Raw genomic sequence first — 19,608 nt, forward strand, 5'->3', positions numbered from 1 at the left:
CACCTAGGAAGGTCCGAAGTAAGAGATTCAGCCAAGTCAGCAATAAATCCAGTAGCCTTGACTCAAAGACCCTGTGATTGCATCGAAATCCCAACTCTTCAACCTCTCTCAGATGCTGTGTGCGGAGCCTGGCTCGGTAGAAAATACGGATTGAAATTGATGAAGCGCTGCAAGCTTTCCCAAACTAGGCTAACATGCCGGTTCGGACTAGGTTTTTGAGAATAGAATAAACATATGCTCCTCCGTTGAAGGAGATCCCCTTGCTTGAATTGAGCCAGTGTTGCATTCTGTCTTCGCCTGATACAAGCCCCCGCGAGGTCAACCAGAGCATTACCCCATGCGTGTGTATCATACATAGTACATCCTCGGCTCCAAGCCGGGGTGAGTTGCCTCTGTCGGTTATTGAGAACCGTAGTACTGCAGACACGGTTGGGCACCCCACTGTTCTCTGGTTCCCCATCGCAACCTCTGCGTGTCTTAAGCCAAGCAGGGTACGTGGGCTACTACTGGCCAGATGTAGCCGACAAGAATCGAAAACTCCTTTGACACTCTAAACATAGGCTAATACGACTGCAACATTCACAGACAAAGACAAGGTGTACCTAGATGGGCAAGCACCTTAGGAATCACCGTGCTGGTGGAGAAAAAACCGATGAAGGGACGTGCGTTGATGGGCTCATGGTGACACAGCCAAGGGGTGGTGGCTTTTCCATGTTCTACACTATATTGACAATAGCCTTCAGGGTACCAGGATTCAGGAATAATCTAGTCCGCGGCCAGGTTCTCTTGCACAGCCAAAGAAGTCTGCGATCTGCGTCGTGTAGATGGTGGAGTGTCGAGCAGGTTTTGGGGACATGTCCGGGATCGTTTATCCCCGCCCTCCATCCTCCCTCCTATCTGCTCCGTAAGCTCGTCCCATGATCCGAACCCTTCCTCCGCCTAGCCAAGACTGGGGACGATGAATAGGAGGACATATAGCCAAGTATTGGACTCCGGGGTAAGACTACGACTTGGCTGAACTGCTTGGCTGCACTTTCTCATACTGCCTCAGCCGCCAAGCGTACCACTCATTTCACTTGGCGATCACTCACAGAGTACGAGAGGAGAGTTCGGGCGAGCAGAGTCGCAGTTGGCGCGATATTCCTATCAAGCCAAGCGCTACCCGCCTGTCACAACATCTTTTACATCTCCCTCCCCCCATGCCTCTCCGACGACGGGACCACATAATGAATAGGCAGGGAAAGTTGCTAACAAAACTTCAGACACTTGTGAGGCTTTGTGCATGGATAATAAACCCTCGTAGACCGTTTTTTGTGCTTCACAAGCTACCCTATTACGTTTCTCTGCAGGAAGCGCCACCTACCGTCCCCATAGTCGTTTCATGGTTCGCCAAAGCTGCTCTCGAAGTTGGATAACTGCACACTATTGTGGTGCCACAGTTGTTGCAGGTTTGTCCCGCTTGTTCCCGTTCGTTCCCGTCGTTGCATGTTGCATGTACCTTGTCGAAACAGGGTGGTGTACAATGGCTGGGTAGCTCTTTTGACAATTTCATGGAGATTGATAAAACAGATTATACAATATTGGCCCGAATGCCAAGTACCTTGCCCCCGGTCCCCGGCCCCTCTTATATTTTCTCTGCCTTTTATTACCTGCGCTCGCTGCCCCTCCTCCATGTCTATCCGTCCTTCCCATTCTGCTTAGTTCCGGCCATGCTAAATCTCGGTCTCAGTTACTTGAGCTGTGTCCTTCTTCGTTCGTAAAAGGATGTCTTTTAGCGTTCTCTTGGTCTTCTTTTGCTGCCTCTCGTACCTGGAAATGACATGGTAAGACACTGATCACAGATGAGAGGTTGGAGGTTCGCTTACAATGGCTTGTGCTCCTCATGAGGGTCATGCGCTTCTGAGTAGTCGACGTGGACGAAAGCTCTCTCGACATCTCCCAGGCCTGGAGAAGGTCAGGCGTGCACATTGCCGCGCTTCTAATGAATGAACTCACCTTCAACCTTTCGCTGTAATTCCTGTGCAACGTCATGGGATATTTTCAGGGGGGTGGACTCGTCCATGACGATATCAATCTCAACATAATATTTCTGCCCAGCATGATACGCTCGGCACTGTTCACAGTCAGACGGTTTCGTTGTATTGGGCAACGAGATTCTTACCGTGTCGACCTTCAGAATGCGAGTATCGTGAGTCATTGACATGTAAATGAGCTTGGAGACAAAGTCCCTTGGTGCTGACTTGCCAACCAGAAGCCAAACCTGGTCAAATGCATTCGAAACCCAGGAGAATAGGATAAGAAGTGCGATGCAAATGGCACCGATAGGGTCCAGATACCACACAAATCGGTCTCCGACGACGGACATGATGAGTCCAAAGCTATTGACAATAATGTCGTTGCGGTGGTCGATCTATGGCTTTATTTAGTAGGTGTCATCCCAACTGGTGGGTGGGGTGACCATACAAAGAAGACGTGCACCGAGGGATATTTTCGGTAAGCAAAACAGTATACCATCAAGGAGCCCTTGGCAAAGATGGCTACACCGACGATAACGATGGGAACGATGTGCAACTGCTCAGAGGTGCGTTGACCCTCGCCGAGTGCGCGGCCTGACTCAACCTGTGCCCCATGTCAGCGTCTCAAACAACTCAGCCAACGCATGACTTGGCAACTTACCAAAAGCTGAATAGCGACGGTGGTCATCAGTGCACAGAACAAGATGATGCCAATCGTCTCTATCCTGGTTCGTCCCTATTATGACCCACTTGTCAGACGCAAAAAATACGTAGATGATCTCCCCGCCTGGCCAAGGCGTTGCGATAACTTACCACAGGGTACTTGTATATACTAGGCCTGGCCGCCATCCGTGAGGTGATTAGCATGACAAAGGAGGAGACTAGGTCCATCTGGTCATCGTCACTTGGTCAACCTCTGCAGAGAAACAATGTAGGAGCTAAGGGATCTACTAACGAAAGCGTCGGCTGCAGTAGCGAAAAGCTGAATTTCACGAGTCAACAAAGTCCATAAGAACAGGGACTTGGGCGCCAGTTTACCGATAGAGACCCGGTCGAGACGGCAGCATAAAGCTGGATGACGAACAGGCAGAAATTGACAGTGAAGGAGGCGTTGACGGCGAATTTAATTTTAGGGGCTACTCGCGCATCTTCAGCAATCTGCTGTCTCTCCTCGTCCTCGGCCCCAAGAAATTGGTCAATGAGCTCATTCTGTCGGTTATAGAACTTCTTCAGCTTCCTCTTGTTGCCCTTGGGATGATCGATGCCCATTTGCTTCTTGGAGACATTATCACGGCGGTGCCGACCGAAGTCGTAGGGATCGGGCCGGTAGGTATCGACGGTGGACGCGTCTGCGGCGTCAACGTTGGAGTGCGGGCCCCTGGAGGAGGTTCTAACGACCTCGCTTTTGCTAGCTGTATCGTTCGATGTAGATACGAAGGGTCCTTCGGGCTCGACTCTGTTGTCCGTGCCAGACGCTGGGGCGGGAGAGATGGTGTCTGTGTCGCCTTGATGGTGATTGTTGAGTTCCTTGTTCTCCTCACCACTGGATGTGGTTTCCATGTGACCGGCAGAGTTTCCCTGGGAGGCGACTGAAGTGAGGGTCAGCGAAGGCTGGTCGGTTGTCATATGAGATGGAGCAATGACAAGCGGTGGTCAGTGGGCAAGGCAAGCCGATGCGAGTAGCATCTCTGCACATGTTTGCGAGGATGTGGTGAGCCAGCATATGGAGGGAACAAGTGAGGCAATGGAGTGCTTGGTGAAGGGGGGGGGGGGGGGGGGGTGAAGGGGTGTGACCGGTAAAGAGACCGAGCCGAAACCCACGTACAAGGTGATGGTTGGCCACCTTCCTCAGACTCGCGTGGAATATGCATTTTTGGGAAATATCGAGCTGGGTTGTGTCTTGGTGAAGGGGGATGTAGAAGAAGGTGAGGATGCGATTAGAGAGTGGTCGTGATATAATAAACAGCGACGGCACCTTACGTCCTGTTCATGTCAAGTTTTTTTTTTCTCTCGCCCTTGTGACCTCCAGGGGAGGTAACCAACTACAAAGTCCGGGGCCAAGCTTGGGTCCTCGAATTAACAAGATGGCAGGAAGCTCACTGCCGGAGACTTGCCCCAATGCGATCACAAGGGCTAGCTAGACCTCGAGAGGGGGGGGGGGGGGGGCAAACCCCTGGAGGGCGACAAGAAGATTCGAGTTTGCGCGTTTCCGCTCATTCTAGTGATTGCAACTCCACCGGTTGACCAGTCGAGTGGTGGTGATCGCGCACGAGGTTGGCAGCTCAGGAGACATCTATTTGCGTCTTCCTGGTCGGGACAGGTGGTGCCGGTTAAATTACAAGTGTAAGCGAGGGTGCACCGCAGTTGGCAAGCAGAGTCGAGCGGGGCTATAGGTCACATCGGGGCCAGGTCCATGACAAGCAGCAGAGATGGCCCCTGCAAGAGTTGTGACGATGCTACGAATTTGTGGCCAATATGTGGTGTCCACTGCAACAACAGAGATGGCCCCTGCAAGAGTTGTGACGATGCTACGAACTTGTAGCCAATATGTGGTGAGGACGATCAGGACGAGGGTCCGGGCGAGTACGACGCCGATTGGCCTTGACAATGACAGCGTTTCACACCGACGGCAGCCCAGCAATCCGCGTGGGGATACAGAGACAGTCCCATTGTGCCAAGAGTTTGAGGCTGTTACAGAGTTTAGGCAAGTCGACGCTAAAGCGTAATCCTTCTCATGTCGTTGGCTGTCGCTCTTGCCGTCATTGCACGAGACTTTGGTACCACTTTCTCAAACCGACCCGGGCAGGGTTTTGGCAAGGTTCCACTCAAGGCTGTCCCCAGCCTGGGCACTCGGAACAAGTTGCTTGTTTGTTTCGTTTGAAGCAAGAATGAACGACATCAACACGCAATCGGCCCCACCCGGTGTCGTTTGCACCTCCTCTTTCCCATGCATACTCGCCTAGGTACTCCGTACTACCCTACCTACTACTAAGCACCGAAGGTACTAGTCGCGAACGCTTGCCAACTCCAGTTTGAGTGCAACCATCAACTCGGATGCAATACTTTCTTTTGACCGTTTAGCAGCAACACGCGGCCGGCCTTTCGCCTGGGCCCATTCATTATCTGTCATCCCAGACATCGAGAGCTCCTCTTTTCCATCACTTTCTTTGGTTGCCCAAGTTTTACCAGCCCTGGTCAGAAACCCTTCGTGCGGGACGATTGACGAGTTCTCGGCGCCAATCTGCCATCCCATCCCGACAGTGAGCCCATTCATACCCATTCTGTCAGCTGTCTGGCCTTCTTGACCCATCCACCATGGTCGCCAAAACCCACACTCCGACCAAGCCCCCGACCTGCGCTGTCGCGCGGTATGGCCGTTGCTACTCAGCCAGGCAAAACTTAGACTCGACTGCTTGCCCGACACAGACGATGCAGCAAATATCCCGCCAGACGCTGGCGGAGTGGACCACACGAGACAGCTACAGAGGGCAAAGCGGACCCTAAGCAGATCGCGCGACGTGCACCCCCCCCCCCCCCCCCCCCCCCCCCCCGTCCTGCGGTTCCTTTGAGATTTGGCAGATGGACGTGCAAAAACACCCGTAGTGATGGTTACCGGTAGCCCCCCTGTGGCACATTGCCAGCCCAGCCAAGCCGAGCCAAGCCGAGCTAACAGGCAGAAAGCTAATTCACTCGAGAAAAGGGTCATGCGTGTGTGTGGCTCGACTCTTGGCTTTCGACGACTGTGCCGGTCACGCTCTCTCTTGCCTAGTTTAGTCCTCCCCGGCCTCCGCCTCTCAGCCTCCCCCTCCCCCGCGCTTCCCTGTGGCTGTCCACAACGAGAGCCTCACCAAAAGTCAAATCGAGTTTAAGAATTCTCCGACGGGCGTCCCTAGCCGCACTCCTCCGGGGGACGCCGTTTCATACAATCCAAATCTTACAAATACCGACTGGGGGGGCCCAATTTTCTGTGCACCCCACGACACAACCCCCTTCTCGCTTGGCTGTTACCCGATAGAAGATCGACCGTCGTCTCGTTACGGATGTCGTCCATCACCAGCAATTATACCCCATTATTAGTTTGACTATCGATTTTCCACGCCAAGCGCTACGGGTCTGAAGCTGGTTGATTCGAGACGAAAGGTTGGATTAGCCACCACTTACCATACCATCCGATCGACTGCCCATACACCCATCAGCAGTTTCTTATCCGTCAGGTCGAACCGGGCTCTCAGACACCCAGTCTCGCCTATACCGGCAAACCATGCTTGAACGAACCACATACTGCGTAGGACCTGGATGCTGGCCGGGGCCATCGATGCCAGAGACGACCTGGGTGTCAGGCACCGCGGCTGTTGCAAATCGGTCTCCCGTTCTCTCCCTCGCCCCGATGGACACGCATCGCCGTCTGCGCTGAACCTCGTGTTGGTTCAGGTCCTCCCGCCTCCCGCATCCCGCCTCCCGCCTCCCGCAGGGCGGACGCTAAGGCCACATCCCACCCAGGCTCACCCTCAGCTCCTCCACCCCTGGTAACGTCTTCTATTTCTGAATCAGCTGGGCTGTACGGAGTACACGTCCCACTGTCCCATGTCGACGTTTAATCTTGCCTTACCCGTCCGCCTGTACATGGGCACGCATTGTGCCGCCTGTCATACTCAATGCCTATTAAAGCAAGTCGAGCCCAGACTTCAACCAACCACTTTCTGCTCGTCACAAGAGCGTCTGTTGTCGTTCTATTCTTTTCTCGCCCGTTTCTTCCTGCCGTTTTTCTTTCCTTTCTTCCTGTCTCTTCCTGTCCTTTCCCCTTAGGCTTTCAACTTACGACAGCAGGGACTCGATCAGCATTTTCGTCTGTTCTACCCCTGAAGCTGCGGGACAGCTTCTTGTGTCCCCTTGTTTTCAGTCGCCCTTCCTTTCGCAAATGAGTGGTTGTCAGTAGGCGGCCCCGGATCATTTGGCTGCCATTTCCTTTCTCAGTCCTCCCTTTTTTATCTAGGGTTACCAACCAGGCAGTAACTCCCTTCTCACAACGCATACCGCTTTTTAATCGAAATGGACGAAATGAAGGAGCCCAAGCCGCAATGCGGCAGTGGAAAAACAGGCAGCGACGAATACGACGTCGGACTGCATGTTGCTGGTCTCTGTAAGCTGGAACCAGGGAGTCATTTTGGCACCGAGCAGATTGGCTAACTTGGCGCAGTTCTGGTCTTGGCCTTTTCCATCTTTGGTGCTGGGTTTCCCGTTGTGTCCAAGAAGGTCAAGTGGTTGAATGTACCTCCCAAGGTTTTTTTCGCATGCAAGCATTTCGGTACCGGTGTGCTCATTGCAACTGCTTTTGTCCATGTAAGTGGCTTCATTCTGTCTCTTGGACTCTATGGGACTGTGACTAACGTGCCACAGCTTCTGCCAACCGCCTTCGGCAACCTCATGAACCCATGCCTCCCAGACCTCTTCACCGATGACTACCCGCCGCTCCCCGGTGCCATCATGATGGGTTCCATGTTCATTCTGTTCTGTATCGAGATGTGGATCAACGCCAAGATAGGAGGCCATAGCCACGGAGGTCCCACTGGTGATGTGATGCACTCTCACGGTCCCGCACCAGGCGCCCCTTCGCGCCCCCCACGTTTCGCTCGTGAAAGCTTCGACGCCGAGGTCGACAGCCTCGACTTCGAGAAGAGGGTTGCACAGCGCGCCTACGGCGACGACAAGTCCCGCGCGCCCCCCTACGGCGAGCAGAACCCAAACGTCCTATCCGACTCCGATATGCCTCCTTGGTTCGTCGTCTTCTACGAGCAGTACGTGCGTCAGCGCATGGAGATGATGAACATGATCCGCTCCACCCAGGAGAAGCAAACGTCCCAGGTCGCCGTGACGGAGGTTAAGCAGGAAGATCCATTTTACGATGCCGAGGGCCAACCGGTTGACCCGGCCGTGTACCGTAAGATGTCTCTCAACATTACCATGCTCGAAGGTGGTATCCTGTTCCACTCGGTGTTCGTTGGTATGACCATCTCCATCACCATTGACGGTTTCATTATCCTCCTCGTCGCCATTCTGTTCCACCAAATGTTCGAGGGTCTTGGTCTGGGTTCCCGTATTGCCGCCGTGCCGTATCCCAAGGGCAGCATCCGCCCCTGGGTTTTGGTCGTCGCCTTCGGTACTACGGCTCCAATTGGACAAGCCATCGGACTGTTCACCAGAAGCACCTACGATCCCGAAAGCGCATTCGGTCTCATCATCGTTGGTGTGTTCAACGCAATGTAAGCTCCAATCCCAGTGTGACTAGAGAGCTCGGCTAACATGATGAAGCTCCTCCGGCCTGCTCCTCTATGCTGCCCTGGTAGACCTCTTGGCTGAGGATTTCCTTTCCGAAGAGGCCAACCGTATTCTCAGCAGCAAGGACAAGATCCATGCTTTCTGTTTCGTTCTTGCAGGAGGTCAGTAGAAACGCCCCATCCTGTTATCGAGATGAATCCTAGACTAACTCCTCTTCAGCCGCCGGCATGTCCATCGTCGGTATCTTCGCCTAAGCCATTACCAACACTGTCTGGGAATATAACTCCCCCTTCCCTTTTCCCTCGACCCGTCTCCCGCGAGAGGAACCAACCAGTGCAGTCGAACTGCGACGTCTCTTCCTCAGGACCGCACGAGGATACACAAGACGCAAACCATCCCGCGTTCGACTGGACTTTGATAGCAAAGGATTAACGACCGTTATTCACCAATGCTGCGCCAGATTTTGTTACGCGAAGCCAGGGGGGAACGGACTGTCATGGATACCAACAGCAGCCCTCACAGAATCTACCACACTCGTTATTTCTTTGCTATCATTATTCCGGGTGCAATTCGCTGCCGGGAACTTTGTACAATAGTGGTGTTGCGACACGCAGTCTTGCTCAGTAGACTACATGTCAAACGCAAATTCGCTTAACTGGCAACAATTTCTTTTGGAGCGTCATCGGATCAAGTATACATGAGCATTTATTATGGTGCTAGGTAATTCCCAAGGGCATACAAACACTCACGAGTAACGATGTAAAGACATGGAAATTGGCATCTTATACAATAGCAACTTCCGAAATCATACTAGCAAGAAAAAGGAAGAAAAAAAAAAGATGAGATTGGACAACACAGCATACCGTGATGTACATTTACACACTCGTAGCACCAGACTTTCCGTAGTCTCACATAAGTCTCTTCTAGTCATGCCTTACGGGCCGCCGTGTGACAAAGCCACCAGCGAAGTTCGCTCTAACCATAGCACGAAAAATCAGTCAGGATGTTGCTTCCACTCAGTTGGTGTGCGAGCACTCAAAAAAAAAGAGGGGTGTGAGGCTATGGTTGGCCAAAAGGGTCTAGTAGCCGAGCAAGCCTCGATTAAATTTTAACTTTTTTTACACTAGGGATCGATGAATAAAGACAGGCGAGAGGACCTGATGCCAAGCTATCTCGCGCAAAGCTGACAACGTGAACGTAGGGGGATATTGGAAACACCAAGAAGGACGAAGCCAAGTCGACAGGGAGGCTTAGTAGGGGGGGATTCGAACAAGGCAAGGCGGCGGTCCCGTGAACTCGGGCAAGGTTTATGGGAAAGACAAAGAAGCATTCGAGCCCAGAGATCCCTGCTGACGGTCGGGAAACCAAGCCTCTCTTCATTTCTTCTTCGTTTTGATGTTCTCCCCACACCTTGCATTTCGGAACCGGAAATCATATTTCGCGGCGTCGTTATTTTATTTTTATATTCTGCCTCCAGGCACTGGCCCACGTCACTGCTCCCCGTATCCTTGACGGTTGACGGCGGAAGGGTGCCAAGGTTGTTGTTTTAACCATGTCATACGTAAGGTTTGTCCCGCGGGCCGGACAATTTACTGCTGCTACGGGGGGTTTAAAGGTGCTGAAAGGGTGTGGTAGGGGGTAGGGGAGGGGGGCGAAGCAACGGTGTTGGCTGTACGATGCATGCTCGCAGAGCCTCCTCCCCTGCGCAACTCGTGTGACGGTACAGACAGCCTGACATGGCATGGCGAAGGACGTGGTGTCACTTTTTGCGACTAAAAATAAGATTTCAGGCAATCTGAAGCAGCCGAAAGGGGGGGGTGGGGGAGAGGGTCAAAACTCCAGACGAAAGGGGGAGGGAAGTGGGAAGAGGTTGTAGACCTGTTGTACCTTGCAGGGTGGCTGCTTGAAAGGACGCGATGGCAACGCAAGCGGCTGTGTTTCTAGAACCTTGATTTCACCTTCCCTGGCATGCCTGAGTGCTTCCTATCTCTTTCTGCCTTTTTTCCTCCTTCCCCCCCCCCCTTTTTTTTTTCTTCCCCTGCAGTATGCCCGCGCCAATCTCACGCCGGGAGCAGCCGTTTGCACTCCCTCCCTCCATTACGTTCAGTGCCGCTGACCTGGCGAAGAGGCCCTTCCCCCTTGTTATATAGTAGTATTTTCTTCTGTGATTTATACAAATTGCCTCACTGGCGTATGACTCAGGGGTAACCGATGGTAGGATCATTAAGGTGCGAGCCCATACAGCCGAGTTGAGGATTGGCTTTCTTGGGAAGCGTTCCCAAAGTGCTTGCCATTGGTTCAGGACTCGATTGGATGGTCGTTTTGGAAAAAACGAGGACGGGGCAAGAAGTACCGAACTGTGTTCGGCAGAGACGGCCTCTCTGCCAAGATTTATCACGATCGATCCAGGTCACTTCATGTCCTGCACTTACTGGGGCCTGGGGAGGGTGTCAGGATTTCCTCCCCTACAACGAGAAGGGAGGGGAGGGTTGGGCCAGGCAAAAACAAGGGTAAGGCGAACGAAACATTCAAACTGTGGGAAAGGGTGGATGAAAGCCCAATGATGACGCGGCCGTGCCCTGCGGCATCTGTTGTTCGGCGTTTTTTCAAGGGTTTCGGGTTTGACATTTGCAGCTATTAACCCCGGCCGGAAGGCCTGCGAAGAGAATGAGAGGGGCATGTTGACCTCGGTGGCTGGCTTGTGTATGTATCAGAACCCGATGCGGAAGGTGGAGGCGGGGGGGGGACCCTTTTTTCCTTCAAGTTTTCTTCTTTACAAATACAGAGTCTTGGCGCTCGTATGATGACCGCAATGCTACGGTATATCGAGAGAGTCCCTAAGGCCCGCCCCCCCTTTGTGGATGATTCTCATCCGACGTTCGAGGGAGAGACAGGCAGAGTGGTGGCCCGATCGGGGCCGAGGGAATTGGGACAAGGGCAAGCGAAACAGAAACTCGAACCGGGAGGTTGTAAGGCCGCTTGGACGCTGGCCATGGGGAGAAAGACAGAGAGGAGGACTGCATTTCGTTGTCATTGCGTTATTGGAGCAACTCCAGACTGCTCCCGCTTTTCTCTCTCTCTCTCTCTCTCTCTCTCTCGTTATGTTCTACTCGAGATGGAAAGGGGTATTCGGAGTTGAAATAAGATTTCCAGGCTAGCGAAATTGTGGTAAACGACCCTGTGAACGATACAGGTCCCATTTCATGGCTCGAGTAGAGTAAATACTAATACAGGAGGGGAGGAGGAACACGCACAGAGCCAGTGGTTCTTGCCAAGGCAGATCCGGAGAGTCTATCCAAACCTTCTTGAAATGTGAAGTACGCGTGTTAAAGAGGTAGGTCGAAACAACATACCGAGAAAGAAGGACAATGATGTCAATGTCGATAAGGGGTGCTAGCAAAGTTTATGGCCTTCTGGATGATGCCCAAGCTGGGTTAAGGTGTAAACGATCAAGGTTTCTTTGTGTTCATCAGACTTTTGAAATATGATTGTCATTCGCCCCTCGTCTTTTCTTATCATTCAAACTCTGCAATTCTTATTATTCAAACTTTGCAATACAATATCTACAGAGAAGGCGGCCAAAGCTGACCTAAAGGTTCTGCCTAGATCCTTTACTGACTGGTCGCCCCTGAAAGACGGTACCGTGCCAAGGAAGCAGTAGCAACACATCCTATACGACAGTCACTGTGGCGTTGCCACGGATATTGTCGCTGGAAGAGCCAACGAGGACGGTGAAGTCACCCGGCTCGACGACGTACTGCAGCTTCCTGTCCCACAGGCCCCAGCCGGAGACGGGCAGATCGATGGAAACGTTGGCAGTCTCGCCAGCCTTGATGAAGACCTTTGAGAAGCCGCGGAGCTGCTTGTTGGGCACGGCGACGGACGAGAGCATGTCCTTGATGTAGACCTGAACGACCTCGGCGCCGTCACGGGTTGAGTTGTTGGTTACTTTGACGTTGAGCGTGACAGTGTCAGTCGGGGAAACGGTCGAAGAGGAGACGCTGATATCGGCGTACTTAAAGTTGCTGTAGGAGAGGCCGTAACCGAACTATAAATATGTTAGAACAGCGTTCTCCTTGCCCAAAGCGCCTGAGGCTAGGCTCACCTCATACAGAGGCAGAGGATTCGATAGAACGTAGTCGCTGCCAAAGACCAGAGTACCGTTAAGGTACTCTCTACCCGGGTTGGGGGATGCGCGGGCCGAGTTGAGGTAGTTATAGTAGACTGGGGTGGTGCCGACGTCGTGGGGGAAGGCGACGGAGAGCTTTCCAGAGGGGTTCACGTTGCCGTACAGGATGTCGGCCAGTGCATGACCGCCCTCTTCGCCCTGATAGAACATCTGGACCAGCGCACCGGCCTCGTCCGAGATCCAAGGCTCAGTGACGGGCTTTCCAGAGCTGAAGACGACGACGGTGGGCTTGCCAGTGTCAATGATGGCCTTGACCAGGTGGCTCATGGCGCCGACGAGCTTAAAGTCGTGGACGTCAATGTGCTCACCAGTGGTGGCGTTCAGACCGGCCCAAAGCTCGTTCTGGTCGCGGGACCAGGTTCCCACAACCACGACGGCGACGTCGGCGGCCTCAGCAGCAGCGATGGCTTCGGGGAAGCCGGACTGGTCATTGGACCAGCGCTCGCCACCCTTGGCGTAGGTGACGGTGCCCTCGCTGGCGGCCCTGATACCGTCGAGGGGGGTGACACCACGCTCCATGGCAGTGTGGATGACATAGTCGCCGTACTGAAGTCTTGTTAGCGTTCGGTTGTAGTCTGTATGCTTGGGTCACCTGCGTTGACATAACCGTGGGCCATGGGACCGATGACGGCGACATGGGCATCCTTCTTCAGTGGCAAGGTCTCGTTGTGGTTCTCGAGCAGAACGATGCTCTCAGCGTCCAGATCACGAGCAACCTTGCGGTGCTCCTCGGTGTTGACGTAGTCAAAGAACTTGTCATTGGGGACGCCGGTGTAGGGGTGCTCGAAAAGGCCGGACTTGAATTTGGCACGAAGGACACGGGAAACGGCGGTGTCGACAATGTTCTCGGGCAGAGTCCCGTTGGCGACGAGCTCGGGGACGTACTGAAAGCTGTAGCGGCCACCACCCATCTCGGCGTCATTACCGGCTGGTAGGGTCTAGTATCATGTGAGCAAGCTGTCACGGGCTGAAGGGGAGGTGAAATGCTTACGCTCAGGGTGATGCAAGAATCGTCCGTCTCTCCGCAGATGAGGAAAGCGGAGCTCACACGAGCGGTGCCGCCAGCGTCAGACTGGGCCTTGTTAGCCAGGCTCGAGGCCAATACTAGATCAACGTACAATGACGTAGTGTTCATAACCCCATTCCTCGCGGAGAATCTCGGTCAACAGGTGGTGGTCGGTCACGGTCGGGACGCCGTCGTAGGAATTATAAGAAGACATGACGCTCCAAGCATCGGCATCAATGATGGCGCGCTTGAACGGAGGGAGGTAGGTGGTATGCAGCTCTCGGGGGCCGCCGTGAACGGGGGCAGTGTTGACGCCCTGCTCAGGGGTAGCAAAGGCAGCAAAGTGCTTGATCATGGCGCAGACACCCTCCCCTTGCAAGCCCTTGGTGTAGGAGTAGCCGTACTCGCCGACCCTACGTTGTGTCAGTAGAAGACAGTCTCTGCGGTCAATGGCACATACAAGAAGGGGTCCTCGCCATAACACTCTTCAACACGGCCGAATCTCAGCTCACGAGCCAAATCGACATTGGGGGCAAAGAGCTGGTTGACTCCGAGAGCTTTGGACTCGATGGCAATGACTCTGGCCATCTTCTCGACCAATTGAGGGTTCCACGAGCAGCCATGGGCGATGGGCGAGTTGAATATGGTGGCATTGAGGGCGAGGAAACCATGGATTCCTTCGCTCTGGATGAAAGCCGGGATACCTGGGAGGTCTCAGCATTTCACTCGATCCAGTCCATCACGTCCTAACTCACCCAGCGTCGTGTTGTGCACCAAGTAGTCCTGAGCCACCCTGGCTCCATAGGCGAGGGTAGTAAGGTTGGTGTAGAGACCGGTCCAGATGGAGTTGGACCTCTTCTCCGCAAGCCATGTCAGACCACTTTGGTTGAATGTGCCATCGGTCAGGTTGAGATAGTTGGTGATATCGCCCTGGATCAATTGAGCAGTCTTCTCCTCAATGGTCATGCGCTTGAGAAGGTCAGACACTCTGTCGTCAATGGTGGCATTCGGGTTCTTGTAAACGGGTGTGGCGGTGCCGTTCGTGTAGGTAGCGTTCTGGGCGGCGACGGCCGTGACTAGCAGCGACGAAGCGAAAGCCAGAGAGAGCTTCATGATTCCACGATCCGGTAAACGGGGTCAATGGATCGCCAATTGACGCAATTTGAATACAGCTTCGACGCTCAAGAAGTGTATGCCTCTGGTACACAAGGCGGGCTGTCAGAAGGTATTAATACGGCTATCGCTGGTGCAGCTGCTTCGACCAGATTCTGCAGCGACATGATGCCATGGCTCCAAATTCCAGAGTGAATAGACGTAATTGCATTAGGAACACAGGCGAGGTGAGAGAATAACGTTCTCTACATCGATTTTGGCTGCTCCTCGCTTACCCCAGTTCTCCCCTCTTGAAGACAAAAAAACATGGAGTGATGTGGCTGCTAGATTGCTCTTGCAGCGGTCTTGTCCGGATTTCATTGGACAGGCAGACATGAAGAACCCTGGCCGTTACTGCATTTGGTCTCCCGGAGACCTGGAGTGTGACGGTGCCGGTGGCCAAAATGAGAGGGCTAACGACAAACCCAGAGCTGTTGAGCATCTAATTAGGTGACGGATTTCAGCAGGCCATTTCGACGTGCATATCGGCTGTTGAAGCTGGTGGTGATGGGGAATTTTGCATGAGGGGAAGTCAGTTGGAGATGGCAAAAGTTGGGGAAAGCACCCCCCACCCCTCCTCACTTCCTCATCCCCAGATCAAGCGAATAGCCGGTGCTTGTCATTTCCACCAATGGCACCGGTTGCGGCCCCAGCTGATCCGGACCCCGAGAACCGCTTAAATGCGACCAATTCTTACCGTTCACCCCCGCACCAACGATCATCCAATGGCACAACATTGAGGTAAGTTGATGGGCCCCAGATCTCTGCAAGAACGACGAGCAGCCTGCCGTATTCTGATGTGGCTGTCTGATATCGTGGTTTGCTCTCTTCCCCTCCCCAGTCTCCCCCTCCTCTTTTTCTGCCGCTAAGTTCACGCTTCGCTCACTGCTATCTACCTAACCAGTCTGTGTCTTCCCTTCTCTCCCCCTTAGTCGTCATCCCGCTCCAGCCCGCCCGATCCTGTTCGGACGGGCCGCACCCAGAAACCAATCAGATGACACCGATGGCTAAACCTGAATCAGCGGCTTCATGGCCGAGGCTCACTCCCTTGCGGACACTGGCGGGATTGCGACGATGGGATTCGCCGACTACGACCCCGGCAGCGGGCCTTCGCAGCCCTTGTGCCTTCACTGAGAAGCAATTGTCGTACAAGAGACATGATTCACTCAGGTTCTGAGCGGTTTTCTGGCTTGGATCGTGTCTTGAACCACAACATATCTGTCCGCCGTTTGTCTGTGCGTAAGATACGCCTGTGATCGACGTCCATCATGGTTCGCCTCCGCGATGGCATGTGGCTGCCTGCTGAGGGCACCGCAACGGAATACGCAGAAGAGATCTATTACACCACCGAGATCCAGGGCGGAACCGGTCTCAGCCTGCTGTGCCCGACGAGGAAAATAAAAACCCGCGGCCACACCTTGAACGCGAGCACCGTGACTCTTGTAAGTCGGAGACTCGGCCGGCGAGAGAGCCATCCCCTCAAAGCCCTCCCGGAGCTCATTTCTGACAAACAGAATAGGATATCAAGGCCGAGTTTGACGGCGCCATCTCAGTCGAAGTGACTCACTGGGCCGGTGCGCTCAGCAAGGGTCCTCATTTCGAGCTGTTCCCCGATGGCAGACCAGACGTCAGCGCGAAGATTCAGAAGGGCGACAAGGGCACAACTTTATCATCGGGCTCGCTGTCCGCCACCATTCATCCGGATTTCAATGTCCAGTTCCACAGTACCGACGGCTCCAAGCAGCTGACATCCCTTGGGAACCGAAGCGTCGGCTTCGCATACAACCCTGCCCCAAACACGCCAATGGAGACCGGTGACATGCGCGACTTCAAGCACTACATGTTCACCCAGACCATGCTCGGTGTCGGAGAAACCATACACGGCCTCGGTGAGAGGTTCGGCGCTTACAACAAGGTCGGCCAATCCATTTCCCTGTGGAACGCCGACGGCGGTACGTCCAGTGAGCAGGCCTACAAGAACGTCTCCTTCTGGCTTAGCTCCAGGGGGTACGGTGTCTTCATCGATACGCCCGGCAAGGTGGAGCTTGAGATCGGAAGCGAGCGTTGCAACCGCCTGCAGACCGCGGTCGAGGGCCAGAGACTCAAATGGTACATCGTCTACGGGCCCACACCCAAGGATGTCCTGAAGCGCTATACTACGCTCACGGGCGGGGCGAGCAGGGTACCCAGCTGGAGTTTTGGCCTCTGGCTGACGACAAGCTTCACGACAAACTACGATGAGCAGACAGTCAACACCTTTCTCGAGGGTATGAAGGCTCGCGGCTCGCCAGTCGACGTCTTCCACTACGACTGTTTCTGGATGAAGGCCTTCACCTGGACCGACTTCGCCTTCGACTCGGAGCGATTCCCTGACCCCAAGGCGCAGATCGCCCGGCTCAAGGAATCGGGCCTCTGCAAAAAGGTCTGCGTGTGGATCAACCCGTACATCGCGCAGCACGGCGAGGCGTTCCGGGAGGCCTCTGAGAAGGGCTACCTCGTGAAGCGCAAGAACGGCGACGTGTGGCAGTGGGACCTCTGGCAAGCCGGCATGGGCCTTGTCGACTTCACCAACACCGACGCGTGCCGGTGGTACGAGGACAAACTCAACATGCTCTTTGACCAAGGCGTTGACTCTATCAAGACGGATTTTGGTGAGCGGATCCCATCCCTCGATGTCGAGTGGCACGACAAGACGGTCGACCCAGTCAGGATGCATAACTACTATGCCTTCCTTTACAACAAGGTCGTCTACGAGGCGCTCCAGAAGCGCTACGGCCAAAATGAGGCCGTCCTGTTCGCCAGAGCCGCCTGCGCCGGCACCCAGCGGTTCCCTCTGCAGTGGGGCGGCGACTGCGAGTCTACGCCCGAGGCCATGGCTGAGTCGATCCGTGGTGGCCTCAGCCTGGGCCTCAGCGGCTTCTCCTTCTGGAGCTGCGACATTGGCGGCTTCGAGGGCTACCCGCCGCCCTGGATTTATAAGCGTTGGGTGGCCATGGGCCTGCTCTGCAGCCACAGCAGACTCCACGGCAGCAGCTCGTACCGTGTGCCGTGGATCATTGACGATGACGACGATAGCGACGAGGGCTGCTCGCGCACACTAGCCAAGTGGACGGCGCTCAAGTCGCGTCTGATGCCGTACATCTTCTCCGAGGCGCAGGCCGCCGTGGAGCAAGGGATTCCCCTCTCTCTGCGCGCCATGTGCATCGAGTTCCCCGAGGACCCGACGTCCTGGTACCTCGATCGCCAGTTCATGCTGGGGTCCAGCATCCTGGTCGCGCCCATCTTTGAGGAGTCGGGCGAGGTCGAGTTCTACCTGCCCAAAGGGCGCTGGACCTCCTTTTTCTCGGACGACGCCCGCGAAGGACCCGGCTGGTTCAGGGAGACGCACAATTTTGGCTCGCTGCCGCTCTACGTGCGCGAGAACACGGTCCTCGTCCTGGGCAACGAAGGAGTCGTCGGCGCGGTGTACGACTATAATTTAGATGTCGAAGTCAGGCTGTACCAGGTCAAGGAGGGCGCCAGGGCAACGGTCGTTGACAGCGAGGGCCAGGAGGTTGGCGTTTTGGAAGTCGGCGGAGACGGTAAGCTCAAGGAAACTGCGTTCCTAATGGGCGACTTCCGCGTCAAGGAGATTTAAGAGACGGGTGCTGGCGGTTGCGCATGCGCTCGAATTTGCCATGTTCACGAATCTGTGAGGCTATTCGCATATATAGGGTTAGATGACTTAGAACTGGGTTTCCCTTTATTGGTAACGACGCCAATACTCGCAAAGCTTATGGTCCTTCCCTCCCCCCAAATGGCATGATGTCCTTCTATAGCCATCCCTCGCCACAGGCCATTAGCCCGTTCCAGCGGAAAGGCCAGCCAACCGGGACTTGTCGGATAAGCGGCGACTACTCCCCGATCCGGATGGAACTCGCTGCAGACAGCGGAGCCATTGAACGTTGAGGTAAAAGCATCTACCAATCACGGCTCCTAGGTCTTGAAGCGGCCGGCTCTCTCATGATGCAGGCCCCCCTCTCGTGGTATCGCATGTTCTTACCACGAAATCACCGCTCATGGTTCGGGACACAGCAGACAAGCTCCTCGTCCCCAAGATCTCTTACTACGAAGAGCTTGCCGGGTGATGATCCCCACGGCTCTCTCGTAGCTCTTGCAAGGTCATTTCCACCACACCCCAGTCGGCCAGAGTTTCCCCGCGAACCACGGACGATTCACCTCCACTCTTTGGTCTGCGCCTTCGGCCGCCTTCTCTCTGTACTTCCCACTGGGCCCCAGACATCCCAGGCGGTAGGTAGGTGACCACACACACAAACCCAATACCGCCGCTACGGCGGTGCTTCTCCCATTGTTACGCTAATGCCGGCTTCACATCTTGCGTATGACCACGAGATCATCAGGTTTTTTGTACCTGTCCACGATTGCTAATGTGCCGGAATTGGGGTAGGCTGCCCGCCCTGGTATCTACTGTACGTACCCTTACACCTCGTCTTCTCCAAATCTCGGTTTTGAGATTTCCCGCCAATGCGGGGTACCTACAGAGGGTGGTGAGAGCAAAAGGGACGGGACGGGCTGACATGGCTTCCGCCCATCCGAATAGCTATTTGCTAGATCAAACCCTTCCAGTGGCTCTTCATCTAGCAGAGTTGCAGTTCACGTCCGGGCCTCATCAAGCTGCAGACCCTTGCGTGCCCCTTGATAACCTTCCTTGGAGCAACGGAGAGCCGGAAATCCGGACCAGTGGCCGCTGTTCAGAGCGGAGCGTCCAGGTGCAATGGTGAGGACCAGGCGTCGTGCCAGTCGGTTCCGCCTTATCGTCACATCTGGTCGATATTGAGGTAGATCACCAAGGCCCTTACAGCTAGGGTCTCAAAGTGTGCCTCTGCGATGTAACTTCGGAAGGATCTCACACATATCAGGCATCAAACATCAAGTTCTTACTCGCTTCCGTCTTGGCAGCTGCTAAAGTC

At 54.5% G+C, this 19,608-nt stretch overlaps 4 protein-coding genes across 4 annotated transcripts; 2 read left to right on the plus strand and 2 right to left on the minus strand.

The window, feature by feature from the left end:
- Positions 1-1,513: 1,513 nt before the first annotated feature.
- On the minus strand, positions 1,514-4,163 carry LY79DRAFT_563452 (cation efflux family protein). Its single transcript, XM_060558554.1, has 10 exons — positions 3,841-4,163; positions 3,054-3,604; positions 2,971-2,997; positions 2,829-2,906; positions 2,677-2,751; positions 2,464-2,619; positions 2,162-2,410; positions 1,996-2,113; positions 1,866-1,944; positions 1,514-1,809 (listed from the first exon to the last, which is right to left on the minus strand). Exons 1-10 carry the CDS (start codon positions 3,884-3,886, stop codon positions 1,713-1,715), a joined length of 1,476 nt encoding a protein of 491 aa, XP_060410893.1. The 5' UTR covers positions 3,887-4,163; the 3' UTR covers positions 1,514-1,712.
- Positions 4,164-7,064: 2,901 nt separating this feature from the next.
- On the plus strand, positions 7,065-8,460 carry LY79DRAFT_522093 (ZIP zinc transporter; the record flags this gene model as incomplete). The annotated part of the gene is made up of 4 exons (XM_060555416.1): positions 7,065-7,155; positions 7,213-7,355; positions 7,413-8,275; positions 8,325-8,460. 4 exons carry the CDS (start codon positions 7,065-7,067, stop codon positions 8,458-8,460), a joined length of 1,233 nt encoding a protein of 410 aa, XP_060410894.1.
- A 3,501-nt stretch (positions 8,461-11,961) lies between these two features.
- LY79DRAFT_522000 (glycosyl hydrolase family 3 N terminal domain-containing protein) lies at positions 11,962-14,599 on the minus strand (the record flags this gene model as incomplete). The annotated part of the gene is made up of 7 exons (XM_060555408.1): positions 11,962-12,339; positions 12,397-13,062; positions 13,083-13,418; positions 13,472-13,552; positions 13,599-13,899; positions 13,947-14,190; positions 14,242-14,599. 7 exons carry the CDS (start codon positions 14,597-14,599, stop codon positions 11,962-11,964), a joined length of 2,364 nt encoding a protein of 787 aa, XP_060410895.1.
- A 1,307-nt stretch (positions 14,600-15,906) lies between these two features.
- LY79DRAFT_592671 (family 31 glycosyl hydrolase) lies at positions 15,907-18,275 on the plus strand (the record flags this gene model as incomplete). The annotated part of the gene is made up of 2 exons (XM_060561455.1): positions 15,907-16,080; positions 16,158-18,275. 2 exons carry the CDS (start codon positions 15,907-15,909, stop codon positions 18,273-18,275), a joined length of 2,292 nt encoding a protein of 763 aa, XP_060410896.1.
- Positions 18,276-19,608: the final 1,333 nt, after the last annotated feature.

The sequence above is a fragment of the Colletotrichum navitas genome, assembly GCF_030913465.1.
Source record: "Colletotrichum navitas strain CBS 125086 chromosome Unknown LY79scaffold_62, whole genome shotgun sequence".
In the NCBI taxonomy this organism is placed as follows: domain Eukaryota; kingdom Fungi; phylum Ascomycota; class Sordariomycetes; order Glomerellales; family Glomerellaceae; genus Colletotrichum; species Colletotrichum navitas.